Source organism: Argentina silus, assembly GCF_951799395.1.
Source record: "Argentina silus genome assembly, chromosome: 8".
Lineage (NCBI taxonomy): Eukaryota > Metazoa > Chordata > Actinopteri > Argentiniformes > Argentinidae > Argentina > Argentina silus.
In genome coordinates, this window is record NC_139662.1 from 5,836,143 (window position 1) to 5,856,090 (window position 19,948).

A 19,948-nucleotide genomic window follows, 5' to 3' on the forward strand; every position below is an offset into this window, starting at 1 on the left:
TAGTCAATTAATTCATTTTTAAGTTGATCTTTAATCAAATTCTCATCAATAAGATAAGCCTGACATGTCATTGTACTTGAGTGATGCTTTACTCAAACTAGTGAAATAAGAAACAAAAACACATTTATCCGTTTTGAATAATGACTAATTTTTATTTTAATCTAAAAAAGAAGGGTGTATATTTACATCATTTTGCACAAAGTAATTTGTAAACCAAATGTTGGGATCCATTTTGCCATGCTGTCAAAATGGTTCACAGAATCATGATAAGAGCAATGAAATAGCCTATTTCTTCACACAAAACCTTTGTATGACTTGTAGATGTAGATATATGGTATTAGTAATCAAAAAACCTCTTATCATTTAGATATGTTTTTAATCATTATTACAAGTGGTTGAATGATTCTTTTTCCCACAGAAAGCTTCATCAAATAAAAAAAAAATGGGCCATATCTGTTGCAGTTTTTTTATTGATCAACTAAATATATCAATCAATATTGTAAACCTTAGCGCAAACTCCTAGTTCATTTCTGAACACATTGATGGATGAAAGGAACCTAAGGAACTCTTTCAAATCCTACATATGTACATTTCTGAAATGTTTTTATTATTATTTATATCAAAACACAAAGAATCACTGTTAAAATCATTTCACTACTAGTAGTATTAGTATTGAATTATACAACAATGCTTGTTTTTGGCATTCAGATTCATTTTCTAGGTGTTGAGAGGCAGTGAAAACTTGGAAACACTTGGATTCCTCCAATTCCCTTTTAAATCATTGAGCCAAATATACATTAGCAGCAATTCATAAAATAAATAGTAACTTTGTGTTGTGTTGTTGTGTACAAAGTCACTGGTGGGGAGGGGTCACAGACCACCGCTCACCAGGGGTCAGTACAACACAGGCTGCAATGTTACATCATCAAAAGTGGACCATTTCATTACTTACCAATTGCTTGCCTTAGCTGTGTCCCTGCTCTCATAAATTCCTTCTTTCCTTGTCTCCTTTTCTATCATGGCCATTGATCTGAAAAGATGGGATGGATTAAACCAAAGGCTACTGGGGCCTGTTTTTCCCGCCTGATAAGTTTTACATTATCTTTTCAGTTCAGTGTTCACAAAGGAAATGGAATGGCAAGAAGAAGGTATTTCGTAGTGTTTTACACACAGTCATACTGAACCATACTGAGTACATTAACCTGGCTTGATATGCTGTGTAGGTATATGAATGCAGTAGAGTAGGGATATTTTTGTAACAATGCATATGTTAGAGAAATATGGTCTTTCATTCTTTCTTATGGCTGGTCTTAAGGTCTAGAGGATATGTCTTATCATTGATTTACATTAATCAACAAAATAATGAATGTGGAATGACACAGGCTTGGTATACAACACAACAAAATGGAACCGTTTTAAAAAGGGACAACAACAATTGTAGATTGATCAGTCACCAATAAACTGTGGAAGCTGGGGGGGGGGGGGGTTGACTTATTGAGAATCATCATACCCCCTGCCCTATGTCAAGTACAGGGGATTCACAGTTTTTCTTTTCTCAGAGAGATATTACATGTGCTGGACACATCACAGTACTGTCAATGGTGTTAACTCTCAGTGGAGCCGCTGCGATACTTGACAGCTTTCCAAAAAAAGTCACCCTTTTTTGTTGTTGCCGTGTTCGGATTTGGCACTCTTGTGATTTCTGCCTCAAGCAGACCCCGGGTAGATTCCAGATGGTTAGTAAATCGTCCCACAAAAATCAAGCTTCACAGCGGTCTCACTTTATTGAGACAAGATTAGTGCACACAAACCACTTTTGTCCTTAAAAAAATACCATAAATTAGAGAAAAAACACTGAACATTGTAGAACAAGCAAGGAAAAAAAGTGCATGTTAACCTTCATGGTACACCGCATCTTTTTATAGTTTAAAACCTTTTTTCGATTTGTTTGTTTGTTTGTTTGACTGTCAATACACATTTTTAGGCAGATCTCTAGCTAGGATGGATATGTCACATGCCTTGGGAGTGGGGATGAGATCAAGGCTGCTTCCCTGAGTTATGTTTGAGAGTCAACCGTTTGACTAAGAAGCCTTCTATATAGACAGAAATGGGTTATGGGCCTCAACACTGATGCTGTTGTCACAAAGTAAAGTGGCACAAAGTATGGTTGCTTGTGCTTTAGATTACTGTTGTGAATGTTTTTTGGTTGATGGCAGACACCCCAGAGTTGGAACCTAGTTGATAGGTATTTAGGCGGACTGGTGGAAAGTTAAACCGTGAGTAACCAACAGCTCAAGAGAGAAGCTCTAGGCCACAGAAATCCCTGGAAAAGTTTTCCTTTGAGGAATAAAAAAAGTTACATTCTATCAAACACACTGTAAAAAAAAGTTTTGTTTTGCATTTTATTTGTACAACATGCCTCTGAAGTTTATCTCACTTCCTGTGAAGAAAAAACAAAACAGTAATTGGTCATCTTCCAAAGATTGGACTAGTTAACCACATTTAGCCAAATCCACAGAATCTTTAGCACCAATTTTTGGTTGAAACTTTATTTTCAATGTTGCAGTTCTGTACAAACCAATCTGTTGTACACAATAGCTTAACCAAAAAGCTCAAGTTGAGAAAGTTTACAATTACTTAAGCCCTTAGGGTTTCATATCAGCCAGAAACTAGTTAGCATTAATACTTCTACCTTATTATTTACAAACAATATACTCAACTATCTAGGTCCTAAGTATAAAGGGAGGGAAAGCTTGAAAAAAAATCAAGGCTCATTTGAAACCACAAGGATGCTGGCTGATATGTATGCTTTACATACTATCTTATTCTATGGCAGTGAGAAGTTATTCTGTTTTGAGGTATTATTGTTCTTGTAGGTGTAGCGACAGCTTTCACACTTTATCTCACTGTGTTTCTAGACGGATCCAACTTCCCTCCCAAAGTATGTAGTTTGACCATGCAAATCACCTTTTATCTTAAAGTGCTTTATTTCAAATGAAGAAAATTAAAACAGCATACGGAGTTGCTGATTGGCTATTGTTCTTCTAAAAAGCTCAAAAAGCTTATAAAAGCTAGTCACTAAAAACATGAAATAAAAAAATCGAGCAACAGTAGTGCTTAATAAGATTGATATCTAAAGAGTTTCTAGGTGAATTGATAGACCTATGCAAATGTTTCTAGATATACAGTATATTCTTGAGAGGGCATGTTTGGTGTTGTTACAATGCACCCTCAGATTGGTCAAAGGTCAGATTGTCGATCTATCCAGAAGTAATATGAGGGAAGGGAAGTCAGACCATGGACCAGTATTTAGGGGCTTTTTTCAGTGTTGGGGGTGGACCCATTTCCATTCCATTCCAAACCATTCTTGAATTGAATTTAACTGGAATAACATGGCCAATTTTCAATGAATGAATTTCAATCCCATTTCTTACATCACCTGCAGTTGAAATGGAATCCACCCCAACTTGCACTTAGTCCCCGGTAACAGTGTACCCTGTCTGTCCTCTCTGCTACATTGGAGTTAGCTGGCAGTCTAGCCTTCTGTGTATATCCCTCTCTCATTCATAGAGAAAAATCACTTGCAAAAACACTTCATTTCACCTCCCAGTAAATCAAGCCTGGCTACATCCTCAGTGGTTGATCTACAACGACGACCACGCAATCAATCTCATCCTCCTAACACAACCATTCGTAGTGTGTCTGTGTGTTCAGCTCGATCGGGTGAAGGGTTACATCGGCTATATGCTGCTGGTTGTATTTGCTCTTAAGGGATTTTCCCGAAAAGACACTCTTGCTCAACTCACCAAGCAAATTGAAAACAAAAGATTCAGTGATTCAGCTACTAAACCTTCTGGATCCCACTCCTACCACCACGCTGCAGTGTAAACGAACATTGGGGGGTTGTTTGCAGTGGGGGCGAAGAGGAGAGGAGTCAGGGGAGCAGCCTCAGATCTCTATGTGTTTATGGAGGGGGGGGGGGGGGGGGGGGGTTATTATGAGAAGGTGCGCGCGCTACGTCTGTTCGTCAGTTTCTGTGGTCATGGCATTACCATGTTTTTGTTTGTTCAGCTCATGCGTTTGCATGTAACATCCTGCCCTGTGTACGTGTATAAGAATGTGTGTGTGTGTGTGTGTGTGTGTTTGTGTTTTGTGTGTGTCTTTGTAACAGGAATGTCCATCGCCATGTGTACAGGTGTTTGTTTGTGTGTGTGTGTGTCTTTGTGTCTTTGTGTGTGTATGCGTGTGTGTGTGTGTGTGTATATGTGTGTGTGTGTGTAGATAAGTGTGCGTGCTTGCAGTGGCTGTGTCCAGCTCACTCAGTCAATAGTTTGATCTCGTTGGCAAGGAGGGTGTTGAAGTTGTAGGCCTGGTCGGGGAGGTTGGGCAGGGTGGGGCCCGGGGCTTGGCGAGGGGATGAGGGCTGGGCGGGCTCGGCCAGCTCCGGGTCGCTCTCGCTGGAGGTGGAGCCCACGCTCATGTTGCACACGGCCTCGGGGAGCACGCTGGGCGCCGGGCACACCTCAGGCTCGCTGCTAGTTTCGCTGGCGCTGGACACCACTGAGAGCAGCGACATCTTCCGGGTGAGACGGCTGGGTAGCAGCGAGATGGCATAGTCGGCGATGATACCTGCCACGTCCATTCCGCAGGCCTGGTCGAAGGCAATGAACCCCACATTGGCGTTGGCCTCGCACACCACAAAAGAGCCATTGTTGAGCTGTAGCAGGTCGATGCCACACACGTCCATGCCTAGGATGTTGGACACCTGTACCGCCAGCTGCTTGCCCTGCTCACTGAGCGGGCACATCATGCCCACGCCACCTGCAGGAGGAGGGCACAGCAGACAGAGGGGCGTCACTCACCACACACACTCACCAGTCAGAGCTATCCGGGGCTGTTCACAGGATATGTATACTATATATTCAAATTAATTTATATTTAAAATCATATTCTGAAGTGATTCTCTGAGGTCTCTATTGCAAGGAGTAATAGAGACAGACAAAGCAGTGACTCATAGTATTTATTTGGGCTACCCCGGGTCTAATACTTATTATAAATGATTTCTAGTACAGTTGGTCATTTTCGGACAGACATACAAACACATATGTCAACAAGTAAGAGCAACCTAGAAACTGTGCTTGCATAACGCTAACAAAATGTTGTTATAAACATCATGTGGCACTTGTCATAGAACAGCAGAACAATTGATGACTGATGACCTGAAAACGTCACAACACATGAGCATGTTGGCTAGCCTAAGACGGCAGATGTTGTGACAATGTTAAAGTCAGTCTGTCATCCACAACAATGTACTGTAGTGTCATATTAATGTTTTGAAGTCATTGAAGTGACGTGTTTCACGAACTTTCCATTGCTATCCAAAGCCTGTGCTACGCTCTAGTGTGGTTTCCTAACTTACGAGCAGTGACTCACGAATCACCAAAACAAACAACATCCTGATCTCTAGCAAGGTTGGGCTCAATTACTTGTTCAATTACCATAATTTCCGGACCATTATGCGCACCTGAATATAAGCCGCACCCACTGAATTTTAAAAAAATAATTATTTTGAACATAAATAAGCCACACATGTCTATAAGCCGCAGGTGCCTACCGGTACATTGAAACAAATGAACTTTACACAGGCTTTAACGAAACACGGCTTGTAACAAAAATAAATAGGCTTTAACGAAACACGGGCTTGTAACAAAAATAAATAGGCTTTAACGAAACACGGCTTGTAACAAAAATAAAAAATTAGCGGTAAACAGTAGCCTACCAAGCCTACCGACCTCATCCATATTTATGATGTCGTGCGGGCCGATGGAATGCTCCGCTATCTTTGCATCAGTGAATTTGCGGAAGTTTGAAACTTTTTCCTCGTAGTCGGGAGGGAGCTGCTGACAGACTCGTCCGTACCCTGATGGACAGGCCTTTACGTCTCATAAATCTGAGACACCACGATGGTCCACCTCTAAAATCCTCAAACTTCATTGCGGTGGCGATTGTTTTGGCTTTCAAAATGACTACCGTAATCAGAATGATGGGAAGTTTGAGCGCGCTCGATTTAATCTAAACAGTTACATTGTTTCACCTTAACCCGTTCGGCAATTTCATTGGTCTAATGAAAGCTTCATGCCGCCAAAAAACTGAGCACCGTCACACAATGTGTTTTTTGCTCAGTTTTTTGGCGGCATGAAGCTTGTGAAAGCGAGAAAAATCCATAAATTAGCCGCGTCATTGTTTAAGCCGCGAGGTCCAAAGCGTGGGAAAAAAGTAGCGGCTTATAGTCCGGAAATTACGGTACTTGTTTTTCTCAGTAAATTTGTGTGACCTGAGACAATTCATAAGTGGACTCTTGCACTTGACCAAACTCATATAACAGTGTGATCTAATGAATAGAGTCACAGGGACACAGCCACAGCAGACCCAGCAACCACTCCTGTCCACTTACCCAGAGAGCAGTTGCTCTGCATGCGTCCGTCGGTGGAGCAACGCAGCATGGAGCCGATGACGCGCCCCCCCACCAGGACTACCCGGACATCACGGCCATGTGACTCCTTCACATACTCCTGGAATAGATAGGGGGCGTCGTGACGGATCAGGTGGCTCAGGTCAGCCAGGTGGTGCTTGTCCCTGGCCAGGAACACCGCCTTGCCTGGGGAGGAGAGGGGAGGGCGAGAGAGAGAGAGAAAGAGAGACTTTTCAGACACAATTCATTCACCAGAATTTGAAATGAGAGTATAAAGTAACACTCAGCCTTCATCTGAGGCTATCTGCAATATGCTGACACATCCTGTCACCTCGACCATGTCAAGTCACTCCCCTCGCGTACCACATCACATGGAACATTCAGGACACTAAAAACCCATGGCCGTGGGGAACAGAATGACTCACTCGCACAGGCTAGACAAAAAATGCCAGGGCCTGTTTTAATTAGCACCGTGGCGGTCCTCACGCTCAGTCGTCCTCTGACCCCCCCCAACCCCAACACAGTTCAGCGCTAGCCTACTGCCACAGTACCAGGGACAACAGGAAGAAAAGCATCTGAGGCAGGGGGGTGTGTATGTGTGTGTGTGTGTGTGTGTGTGTGTCTGTGTGTATAGAGAGCTCCAAACAATTAGAGGAGGCTGTGTTGTGTTGGTTGGTTACATTGTGCAGATGGGACAGAATGGTAGTCATGACACCTTGTGGTTCAGATCAAACAAGACAACACAGAAAGGCCCCATGGGATAGGGACAAGACAGCTGTCCAATGAGAGAGGGGTAAGGAGGGAGGGCAGCTAACAGATCTAACAATCAGTGCCAAGAGACAGCCGACTAAGAGGGGACACATGACTTTCGGTCACACTTTATTTGGTGCCCATTAGACGGTCTACACACGCTCACACTATGAAAAGTATCAACAACAACCCTGTCGTTATGCGACAACTTGCTAGGGTGAGAGTTAGCGGATATCTAGTTGAGCAGCTGTCGATACAGTAGTTAGTTAAACATCTATAAACCATCTGTAGGGGGGACATATTTGATCAAAAACTCAGGGAAGTATTAGCCTGTAGGCAGTGCTATTGGCTAAAGCAGGATCTCAGTCATGCTAACGGTCAATATGGTCAGCAACCACTCTAGCTGATGTCCACAAAAAAAGGTCAAGTTAGCCCCTGTCCAACAGCCATTCTACTTAACAATGCCTTGTCTTAAGGGTCCCTGCTGGCCAAAATCTATTGTTATCCCTTCAAACAATGGGAGACTAACTAAAGCTTCTGTGACGATGAATAGAGAAGTTTGATGGCTCAGTTGGCTTCTACAGATCAGGCCAGTCAATTTGTTCTAATCTTAACAGTAATGGTATGAAAGTTGGTTTGAAGGTTCAAACTTTTCTGGCTATCCTTTTCTGAACTGGGGGAGCGGGGGGAGAAATAAAAAGAAACAGACTATAGATAGTGTGAACACTATTTAGGGATGTTCTTTGCTTTCCTTTATCCAACACTACCATCCTAATCACTTAGCACTCCTTTGTTAAATTCCTTATATGGGTGGACCATGGTGCCATTGGGGACATTCACACCGCTAGAGCAGTATTGAGAGACAGGTCTGAACACACGGAGAGGCCTGCTGTTGTCATTAAACAGACAGACATTAGAGTGACGGCTGCGGTCTTACTGACCTCTGTGACCACGTGCGTTCTTCACCACCACGGGGTAGCCCAGCGGTTCCGCCTCATCGATCATCTTTCGGAAGTTCTCGTGTCCTCCTATGAAACAAGCACACACACGTTAGAAAACATCGAGTAGTCAAACCCTCTCATTCACCCACCATATACCTTCTTCAATTGTGTGAACATATTTAATTTTGTTGCCACAGGAACAATGTTAAAACGCTGACAAACAATTGTCATTAGTGTTGTCATTCTACACTAAGTAGACCATCCTGTCATTTTGCATGTGACTATCCTGATATATCTGATAACCCTTGCCCCAATACACCCCTTGCCCCCACCACTTAGCCCTACCCCTCCGTTTTGCGCGTTCACACGGAGAGGTAGGGTGTCCCGATTCTTGTTGGGATAGAGGGGTAGGGCGAAGTGGTAGGGCTACATAGCCCTCCAAACTGAGGTTTTTCAGAGGCACACTCAAAACCGAGTGTTATGAGAAATCTCCCAGAATGCCTTGTGAATCATTGGCAAGATGGTGACGAACGCTGCACAAGCAACAAAAGAAAACCACAAATGTAAGTATTTTCTTTGTTAATAAAGATTTTAAAAATATGATAACCATTGTATTATCTTAGTTTGATGTCATTTCAATGTATTATAGATACATGTATTATAGATACTTTTCCCTAACCCTAACAAAAAATCGCTAGTATGCTGATGTCTCTAGCTAGCTAGCTAACGTTACAACAATGTTTTAGGGCTGATTTGTGTATGGCTGCATTTTGACATATTTCCATGTCGCATTTCCCCCTTTTGATGGCATATGACGAATGAATGCCTGGCAACAAACTTGTCGCGTCTGTTTACGTAAACGCCAACGACGACTACTGATGACGTATCAGGGTCTTGAAGGGTTTTCCCATTTCAAAGGGGAAGATTTCAAACACTACCCCTTGTAACTCTGTTCCGAGGGGCAAGTCGAAAAGCTAGGGGCACTTGAAAAAGAGGGGTGGGGTAAAAATAAGAAATGGGATTTGGCCCATATATAACATATTTGTCGGGCCTAACAGGTTCATTTTGTGTGTGGAATACGTACACAAAATTGAGAGAGGAGAAGGGAAGAATTCATTTTTTTCCTCTTCTGTGCTGTCTGTCTATCTGGTCTGGCGTTTAGAAAAAGGACCAGATGTGAGCTGCCCTGCAAATGCCTTTTCCAAAAAGCACACGTCCACACCCTGTGTTTGAGCAAGAGGAGCTAGGAGAGAGCCGCACTGCAAATGTCAGCCTGGGCCCTACCACGTCACAGGCTGCTGCGGGGGGAGATGAGAGGAGAAGAGTGGAGGGGAGGGATCTTTTATTCTCAGTCATGAGGGGGGAGGACGGGGAGGGGAGGGGCACGTTACATAAGCGCTTCAGCTGCCCTGCACCGCCTGGCCCTCTGTGCTCAGAGGAGAGAGTGGAATTTGGGACAGATTTCCCCCCGCTTTCTCACCCTCACTCCTCTCCCAAAACGCCATTGGATTTACAGTGGCACAAAAAAACAAAAAACACTGGGGCTGTCAGCTTTAGTTTCGTCTTATGACAAAACAAAACGAGTGTTTGGTTTGGCATTGGGCCCATAGGCCTTGTGGCCCTGTATCCTACCATATCCTTTCTGTATCCTACTGTTTTATCCAGAGTAGACTGAAGTCACAGATTCCAATTGCGACAAATGGCTAAAAACACTGGAAAAAGGCAAGGATTACAGTGTTTTGAGAGAGGTTCATCCTTGTCATGATTGTGAAATAACAGATGGGGTAGTCAAAATCTACATGAAGTATGTGACACAGCATATTATGGGCATGTTATGCATACCATACCAACTTAAAATATATTTCCAGTAAAAAACGATTATTTCAAACAGTTACCGATATCAGTTGAAATGATTGTTTATGATGGTTCAGGCCATGCTTGTGACAGCATGCACAAATGTAGAGTTAAGTGTTATGGTTGGTTATGGGGAACAATGTCCAGTCAAAATGTAAAGTGCTCAAAATAGGGACTACTTAAAACATCTATAAGCAATTCATAAAGTATTCAGAACACTATAGCCTAATAAAAACATGAGACAGGCCTACTATCCAGTAACAAACCAGACATGTTGTCATAAGCATTAATGCATTTCCAAGTAAAACCCGTGAGGGTCTTTCAGACTGCTTATATAAGTCCCTGCAGAGACCTTTATTAAAAGCTCTATCAAAATGCTACTGAAACCACCTCTGCTCCTCTTCAAAACACCTCAGCACTGCATAAAAGCAAATCAATCCTATCATCATTATCAAGGTCAAGGCTCACCATAGGAGAAAGTGTCCGGGAGGGGAACCCCGTGGCCGGCCAGCTCCTGGAAGGTCCAGAACTTGTTGACGCAGTTGAGGATGGCCTGGGGGCGGTTGACCAGTCGGCAGCCCATCTTCTCTAGGTGACGCAGCACAGTGATGTCGCTGTCGGACTGCACCCAGGGAGTGGGCACCCGCACCACCGCCACCTGAGGGTAGGACGTCACCACCTCCTGCTCCACCCTCAGACCTGGGGCGGGAGAGAGGGGGAGGGATGAAGTGATAGAAACAGGGGTCAAGGGGCCGATGAGGGGTAGGGATGGAGAAAGATAGAGAGGGGCCTTTAGATTGACATTCTACAAATGTTGCAATTTTGTGTTTAGACTAATTGAAATGTTTTACCCAATATCACAATTGACAATTTCCCCACTCATCAACACCACCGGAAGCAAGCTATTTCAGAGTACCTCTGATAAAATGGCTTGCTCAACATCACAACAGTCTAGCCAGCCCAGTAGAACCAACTCTGAACCTGAATAACCATTAACAGTTCCACTAATGCACACCCATCACCCAAGTATCTGTTTCCACAGCCCATGTAGACCTTGCCTAGATGATGACTGGTGTGTGTGTGTGTGTGTGTGTGTGTGTGTGTGTGTGTGTGTGTGTGTGTGTGTGTGTGTGTGTGTGTGTGTGTGTGTGTGTGTGTGTGTGTGTGTGTGTGTGTGTGTGTGTGTGTGTGTGTGTGTGTGTGTGTGTGTGTGTGTGTGTGTGTGTGTGTGTGTGTGTGTGTGTGCGCACAACTACAATCGTTATCAAGCTGCTGTGGGTGTGTGACCTGGCTGGGTGCAGGGCAGTGAGAGGCATGGTTCCAGGTCCACAGTTGCCTGCCTAGTTGTGTTAGTCCTTAATTTGGACAGGGTCCTGCCCGCGACACTCATTCACACCCTGCCCACATCCACATGCTCCCTGTGGCACTGCCAACTTTTGTGTCCTGGGGGCCCAGGCTTGCCGCCTTGCAGATATTGCCAGCAGTGTACTTACAGCTTACTGTAGAGTGCTGTATCGCAATGTAAGACACAAACCTAAAGACGTCTTTAAGCCTGAGGGAGATGACTGAGTATAAACACACATCAGGGATTTAAGAGAGAGGCACTACCAGCATCTATTTGCAGTCAGATCGGTTCACCACAACATATTTCCAAACATGAAAGCAGGCAAAAACTTGCCTATTCTAAACACATCTGACATTCGGACATTTACTTTGCCTAACATATACTGTGCTTATAAAACACAAGGTGAGGTGAGGTGTGTGTGTGTGTGTGTGTGTGTGTGTGTGTGTGTGTGTGTGTGTGTGTGTGTGTGTACTCTCTCTGAGATTTAGATCCAGCAATTACCAGTCCCTATACCAGCCATTTTAATCCTGTAAGAACCAATAGTATAGGACTACAGATCTGTTAGCACAACACATAATGGTGGAATAGAGAGAAAAGCAAGGAGGGAGCAGCATAGCAGATGAAGGGATGAAAAGGAGAGGTGCGCAGTGAGGATTTGTGGAGGACGAGAACAGGGGCAGTGGCCAGGCAGCTCAGCAAAAGACAGATTGGGTGATGATGGGACGTGAAGAAGAGGAGGAGGGAGGAGGAAAGGGGGGGAGAGGAGAAAGAGGGAGGGAAGGAAAAGAGGAGGGGGGGAAGAGAGGCTGTCACTGACGCAGCACTTCGCTGTGTGCTGTGACCTGCTTTTCAGCCATCTTAAGATCTCCGGCTCACAAAAGCGACAGCATCAACACTGGACTGACAGAGGTTGCAGTGTCCGAAGCTACAAAACAGGAATAGGGTGGCACCCACTGCTCCTCAAAAACTGGTTGCTCCTTAATAAATCCGTTCATTCAACAGGATGATCTGGCTCAAATGTTGCTTGGGTATAAAAGGACAATAGGGTAAGAAGGGGGAAAAGGTTGGGTATATGTATAAAGGAAGTGCGGGGGAGGAGTGGGGGGATTGAAACAGAGGAGTGTAAAAGCATTTGTTTGGGGGCAGCCCAGCCTGTCACCCCTCCCCCACCTGCCTCCTTGCAATCGGAGGATTCTCTAGCCCCCCCCCCCCCCCCCCATTCACACTGCTCCGATTGTGCAGCCATTGAGTGAACTGCGCTACATTGGAAGTATCAAGGGATAGGCAGTATTCTGTGTCCACATCACTTGTCTTGGTGTCTACGGGAACCAAGCAGAACGAATGGAACACCCAGATGAATCCGTTCATTCATTTGAGTGGCTGCTCATACAGTAACTGTCTGTCATGTGATCGTTGCAAAACCTCCCACACATTCACAGCCCCTTCATTCGGCTTCACATAAGTGATCCAGGCTCTCGTGTTGTCCATTTCCAGTTCAAAAGTGCACGTTTACGACTGGGTCTGGGTCTATGGATTCTTATTTCTATGCGTCTCGCCTTGTGACGGTCCTCACGGGTCGTTGGGCTGTGTGAGTGTGTGTGTTATTTTCGTTCTGCCTGACAGGTCTAACAGGCTCCATAATTGCTGAGTGGGGGACTCCCATCCCGCTCTGACATTCTGTGCATTCCGTCGTGACGTCACAATACGGTCGGGCCGACACATGCCAACGCTCAGCGGGCCGTGCCAGCCCTGGATGGAGCCTCGGCCTGGGCCAGCCAGGAAGCGGGCACCACTTCCTCAAGAGAGGGGGGTTGGGGAGGGGGTGGGTGGGCTGGACTGGGCCGGACACTGATCTGGCTTGTCTGTCGCCAGTGAGCACATGAATACAGTCAGTCACACACATAAAACACAGGGGGCATACTACACACACCATACTACACACACACATTACTACACACACCATACTACACACACACATTACTACACACACCATACTACACACACACATTCAGGCATGCACACAACACGCAGACAGACAGAGACACACCCATGCCAACTGTGACTTTCAGACATACTCTGATGTGGGTTTGATGTAGTGCCTACTTCACTGTGTCGTCTTCTAAAATGTTTGGGTAATTCATCAAGGCATGACCATGAATTTATGCATTTTAATTTTTGGCTATTAAATATGGGCTATCGAAGAAACTGTTATAGCCTATATATTAGTTTATTCATAAGTAGGACTTTGTATGTAAGATGTGGGTGTCATTCTGTTTGAGAACTTATATTGTGTGTGAAATTAAAAAAAATAAACATTTCTCACTCAGTTGTGTCGTTATTTACAGAATGTGTGAGTGTTTTTTACATGCAGTTCTGTGACATTGTGCACAATCCGAAGCACAGTAGAGGTGGGGGCTGCAGTCTTGGGATGATGCAAGGGCAAATGAGAGACAAATACGTAAAGAGGCAGAAAGACAAAGACAGATTAAGAAAGTCTTTGCAAAAGGTGTGCTGGTCTAATGGAATTCTTACCACATTGTTGGTGTCCTGCCACACAAGGAAGCGATGTAGCCTGACAAACCATGACCTCAGGCTATGAGCCATTGCCACACCTATGCATCAGCTGACGGCAGCATTCTGTGTGTGTAGTTCCATGGGCCAGGTGCCAAACTGGTTGGCATCAGAGTATTTTGTTTGTCAATCCCTCCTGTCTTATTGGACCGGCTTCAGTGTGACATGATCAAGATAACTTTTGTGACACAAAGGGAAGGATCTCTCATTTGTAGTGACTGATACAACAGAGGACATAAAAGCTAGCCTATGTAGTGTTATTCCTTTCAAATAATCTGTAATGCTTTGCTGCACTTTTTCTACATCTAGAGTACATCTGTTAATGGTTAATGCAAATGCTCCTGTTCCGGTCACTTGAGAGCATGGAAATTAGACTAACAAATAAAGACTGGTGAAATCTTCACATACCATGTCAACTCACAAATGACTCTCCCTCTTAGTCACTGTAATAATAATACGTTAGCCTAATGCCCTCTCTCCCTTAAGGGTAATACTGTTACTGTTATCACTGTTATCAGATCCAATTCTATACCAGTAGATAGCTCTCTTGCAATGGGAATCTGCTAATTACATGTCTTAATAAAAAGTAGTGAAAAGCAACATTTATTTCCCTTCCAATTCACTTCTAAAAAGTATGGCGAGCCTGCAGACGACACACTTGCTCATGACCAAGGTGGATGCATCCATCATTAAATACAACATTTTACAGCCACTGTGCTATGAGATATAGTTATTTCACATTAGTCCTATTAGAAGCCTTTGAGAGAACTGTTTCAGTCCAGCATGGTGGTTTGTCAATGAAGCCTTCCTTCAATGGTCTAATTCTAAGATTAGGATTAAGGGAAGCTAGCTAACTCCACCTCTTGCCCATTGGCTCATGCATTTTGTCTCACTTTCATATCACCGATAGAAAGTCACAATGTGTTGGCCATGGCTCAATGTTCCTGCGGCCTGTAGCATTCAATAACATTAAGGTGGTGCAATATTTGTCATCTATGGGTAAAAAAACGTGTCCGTGGCAGTCCACAAGGAGGGGATGAAGAATCCAATGTTGATTCATATCCTGTCTTCCTCTTCTACAACTGAGTACATATCTGCATCATGGGATGTGAAATTCCTCTGCTGATCACTGGGTTTGGCCCCTGACATGATCTTTGGTATTCCAGACACTCTGGTGAGGTGAGCACATAGCCTGTCACAAGGACATGGGGCACCCATTAACATCTTCTGCAAGGAACACAGTGGACTTCGCCCTGACTTTGTTGCCCAATGTGACTGCAGAATCACTGGAAAAACCGTTTTAGTTTTACTATTCCCACCAGCCACATTCCCTCTAACCCCCAAGTCTACTATTTCAGGTATGTTATTCCAAACTGTGTTAACTACTGTGTACTAAGTATACTACTGCATAAATCCTGTAGGCTATTACATGTGCATTATGTGAGTCATGTCTAACATACTGAATGCACAGGAAAAAGGGATAGCCCTACTCTAAATATGTTCTTCTACTTCAATACAAGTACGCCTAACCATTAGGCCTAGTATTTCAATGTTAAATGATGTGCCCCATGTTGTGAGTCTTAGAGGCAGCCAAAGCCTGACTGTGGTCAAACCGGCCGCTTGCTGCTAATCTGTGATGTCAACACCAAAGACTGAAGCCATATATGTAGATCCGGGGGCCAGCAGGGATTAGAGGACAGGCTCACGGCCCTGCTCCAGTTGTGGCTCTGGCTCACCTTCAGCTCTGGACAGCTGTCTCTACCTAACCTAGCTATCTAGGCCAATACCCTCTCTTCCTCCGGTTTTCTCCCAGATTATCCAAGCACTGAAGACCGTCCTATCAATTATTGTAAGTAGGTGTCTGACTCTTTCTTGCAAAGAGCTTAGAATCAATATGACAAAGTAGATTCAAGTTAGGAGACCATCACTTTATGTCAGTGATGTAGCAGGCCTCTTTTCAATTGTTTTGTGCCAGTCAATTCCTATTAATGTGGAGGATGCTCCTGATCTATGGTCAATTTAGCTTTTTTTCTGAATAGTAGGGGGTAATTATGAATATAGGCTTCTTGATGCAGGATAGGGCTCTATAGACTTATTTGACCTGTTAACCATAATGGTTAATGCCAGGCCTGTGGAGCGGGTTTGCGATATCGCAGACCCCGACACACTCCATCCCACATGAGGCTTCTGATTGGGAAGTCATGCCCAATCTCACTGTTCCATGTCTGAGTGAGATCCCCACCTCCTCATTCTCCTTCAGTCAATGCCAACCTATAGGATGTGCTAAGTGAGACACTGCCATCTTGCCCCCTCCCACCCATTGAGCGGAATGACCCCCAGCTCACACCTCCTCACCAAATTCCATGTCCCCCTACGCCCTCACCCCCATGACTCTCTAGTCACATGTTGCCAACAGCAACACACTAAGGCTTCCTATGCTTTCAAATATATATATCCCTTTTAATAGCGACCCAGCAAACAATGCTCAGTGTATCAAGCAACCCTGAGCCCACGATATTAAAATGACAATTTTAAACTTGTGAAACATTTCTGATATATTTGTCAAAAAGCTTCACCCTTATTACCTTCCCACAGCGTAGACCTGGACCTTCTGTCGTAGAATTTAAGTTATAATACTTTGAAATAAAATACCGTTAACCAGAGCTGTTGATTCATTCAAAGACTTTATTCCCGCAGAATATGTAGTCGTTCAGGTTTGCAAAGCTGACCCCATATTTCCTCAGTCACCTGCCTTTATGCACTTAGCACAGGTTAACACCTTCTATTCAAAGTACTTCTGTTTCCTGTCTACTTGCACCAATAACATTCAAGATCTATATTTCGTCATCAAGGTGTGCGCCGCACACCTGGCTGGCGTCAGTTTGTCTGATCAGATCTTGCTGAGCCCAGGCTGATTTGAAAAGCCTTGTGTTCTGGCTGTTTACAACTTTGTTTATTACTTATTTACCCTAACTTTTAATTACTCTATTCTGGTTTCTGCAGCTTTGACCTATATCAAACCGCTCAATCTGACCTCACCCCTCCTGACTGCATTCTCCAAAAATTCTAGGACCATCTGTTTTCTTGTGACCTCTTCCCCTAGGTGTGTGATTACAAACCCTTATATTGTCTTTAAATTTACCATACTTCTAAACCACATTAATTGGAAGCATATACAATGATGTTGTGGACATGTTGATAATTAGACTACTGGTAACAAAGGTCTATTATGAAAATGAATTAGACTAAATTAGGAATTAGTTATAAATGTGTAGTCAAAGCTGCACAATAATGGTTATTAGGTAGGTTATTAAATATTTGTTTGATTATTGTTTACAGCTAGGGTGACCTCGAGTGGCTATAACTTTTATAATTTAAACAAAGTTTAAGATTACAAATCTGCTAGAATGAGACATCACTGAAACTAAGTTTATAAATCAAATTATCAACGGAAATTGGACATCTTGTCATGATTATGGCTAAGTTGCACATATCAACATCATGCTGCCACCACCACAACAACTTGATGGCGCTTTTATTGCTGCCTCAGTTGTCTTTCTATCATGTGCCCCCATCCAACCCGGTTAGAATAGCTGATTATTCAATGATCAGATGAGCAATAACACATTTCCACACTGTTTAATCTCAAACACATGTTTTCCTGTGTTATTTAACTATCCAAAGAAGTTTGCCTTAGCATCATTTTCCACAGTCAGCTCTCTAGGTCCGTCTCGAGGCAGTCTAGAAACTGGGTTAGGCGGTCACCGTCACAGTTAGCTAGCTCACTATCAGGGCCTGGCTAGTCACCTGCCGAACAATACCCGCTATGCCCTCCGTGACTACTGACAGGCTGATAATATACGACCACATAGACATATACGAAACAGACAATCAAACAGTGTTCCTGTAGCTAACGGCTGTATAGCAACTTAAAATGTATTGATACTTGCCTAGTTGTCCCTCGCTGATGGTGAGCACGATTTGGTCCATGAGAAGAGAGCGGAATTCAACATCCTCCTCGGCGCAGCGCTGTTTCAGTGCCCGGAGGATTTGAACTTGGGGATACTCCTGGCTGATGCGCCGGTCGGTCACAAACCAAACCCGAGAACACATATTTATGTCGAATTGTGTTGTACCGATTCAAAATAGCAGTGAATACACAGCTGTGGCTGGGGGGCGGCGGGCGTGCGAGAGAGCGGGATCCGGGTCGGGGAACGACGGGAATAACACAAAGATGCACACACAATGGGGTGCAGCTACACGAACAAGCAATGTGGCTGAAGCAACACCACGATTGTACGGCTGTTCGTGTAATGAAAAAGTGGTCGATTAATTAGTCGATTTCCACTTACTTCCCCTCATTTGCAGGCAGTTATTCCCGGTCCCACGCGATCCAAGATCCCGCTGAATCACAATGAAAACCTAAAATGCTTTCTAGCGGCGTTTCTGACTGGACTTCTCTGCTCTGCTTTCTACTAACTTGGGAGCTGAAGCTTCTTGCACTTGCAGCCCTATAGGGCAAACAAAGCTCGTGCAATTATGTCTTAAATCCTCCGCTCATCAAAACGGTGTATCAACTATCCAGTGAACACAGCAGCCAGCTTGGCTGAATAACCAACAAAATGGTGGTGTCTTATCGAAGTAACCGCAGCTATCGTATCCCCACGCTTGTCTGGTCTGATTCTGGCTGCTATCCACGGGTATCGGTGCTGAAAAGGTGCACGCTTATTTTCAGTCCTGCGTTTTTCTTCAAGCACGCGCCTCGTTTACAACTCTACTTCTCCGCGTTTTCGGACAATGGATGTCCAATGATAATTTAGGATTTTCCATCATTTCGACCAATTGCATCTTATAAACCAATGGACACAGGCGTGTCCGCCCTTCCCCGTCGTCCAATCACGATGACGAAGGTGTGGAGGCTCGCAAGGCGGTGTGAACCAATGAGGATGCGAATGTGAATGTAGGGACGTGTCCAACGAGAGCGCGCGGATGCTGTGATTCAGTGCATGTCAAAGATGCAGCACTGAAGGGGAGTGGGTGTACCACGAGTGCGCGCATTACCCGAACCGGTTCAGACCGGGTGCTGGGAGGTTTGGTGAATACCAACGCCTCTGTCTCCATGCTGAAATGGCAGGAATTATAACATAGCCTAGTCAATCGGATCTGATTGTCAAACTAAGCTTTTACATTCTTATTCTTTATCGGTAGCCTATAATCGAAACGTCGAGCGGTGACCACCCTTGCATTATAGGTGCGATTATGAGAGCCCATTCCAGCAGGCTATGCCTTACAGCTTACATCATGGATACTCGTGAGAACGTGTGCTATTCTTTTTTTTTTTAAATCTAAAATGACGAGATTTTCTTATAGTAGGGTTTCGGTGGAAATCAAGATCTCGCGAAATGTTCTGGTAGAGAGCATAGACCTTTTGGCATTCTCCGCGTTTGAGAGGATCAGCCTTAGCAAGGCACTCCGCAGATTTGCTGATATTGATCACATAATCGGTGGTTATTTCTTACAGCAGGTGATTTGTAATACGTTGGTTGTAACAAGTTTATTGAGACTGCTGCGCGTCACCGATGCAAAACACATGTGACAATCACGGGCGAAATTATGCCATCAGTGACCCACTTCTGAGAGAGAGAGAGGGGGGGGGGGGCGCGGTTAGGGGGAGAGAGAGACACTCCAGTAGACGTTTTGTTAAAGCTATGCATCGCTACTGATTCCCTGTTCACTTTTCACAGATAGAATTATGTTTTTATGGTTAGCCAAATAGCCAACAGGGTAGCTCAGTAGCCTGTATAGGTTTATGTTGATCCAGGAGGTGTAGCCTAGTTGTTTTTTTATGTTATTTTTGTTTTTCTCTTTCAATGTTTGTTTGTGGTAAGCTATTTAAACAAATCTTTAGAGGTCAGCTAAAGGCTACTTTCAGGTAGAAGTATTGCAGAACACCGGAAAAGAGAACACACAAAAATCGTGCAACAAACCACACATCTTTCTTGCCTTGGTTCAGTT

At 44.1% G+C, this 19,948-nt stretch overlaps 1 protein-coding gene across 1 annotated transcript; it reads right to left on the bottom strand.

Annotated features, from left to right (window-relative positions):
• Positions 1 to 4,010: 4,010 nt before the first annotated feature.
• rimkla (ribosomal modification protein rimK-like family member A) lies at positions 4,011 to 18,046 on the bottom strand (the record flags this gene model as incomplete). Its single annotated transcript, XM_083675875.1, has 5 exons — positions 4,011 to 4,821; positions 6,455 to 6,658; positions 8,164 to 8,250; positions 10,486 to 10,716; positions 17,884 to 18,046. 5 exons carry the CDS (start codon positions 18,044 to 18,046, stop codon positions 4,316 to 4,318), a joined length of 1,191 nt encoding a protein of 396 aa, XP_083532001.1. The 3' UTR covers positions 4,011 to 4,315.
• Between the last annotated feature and the right edge of the window lie 1,902 nt (positions 18,047 to 19,948).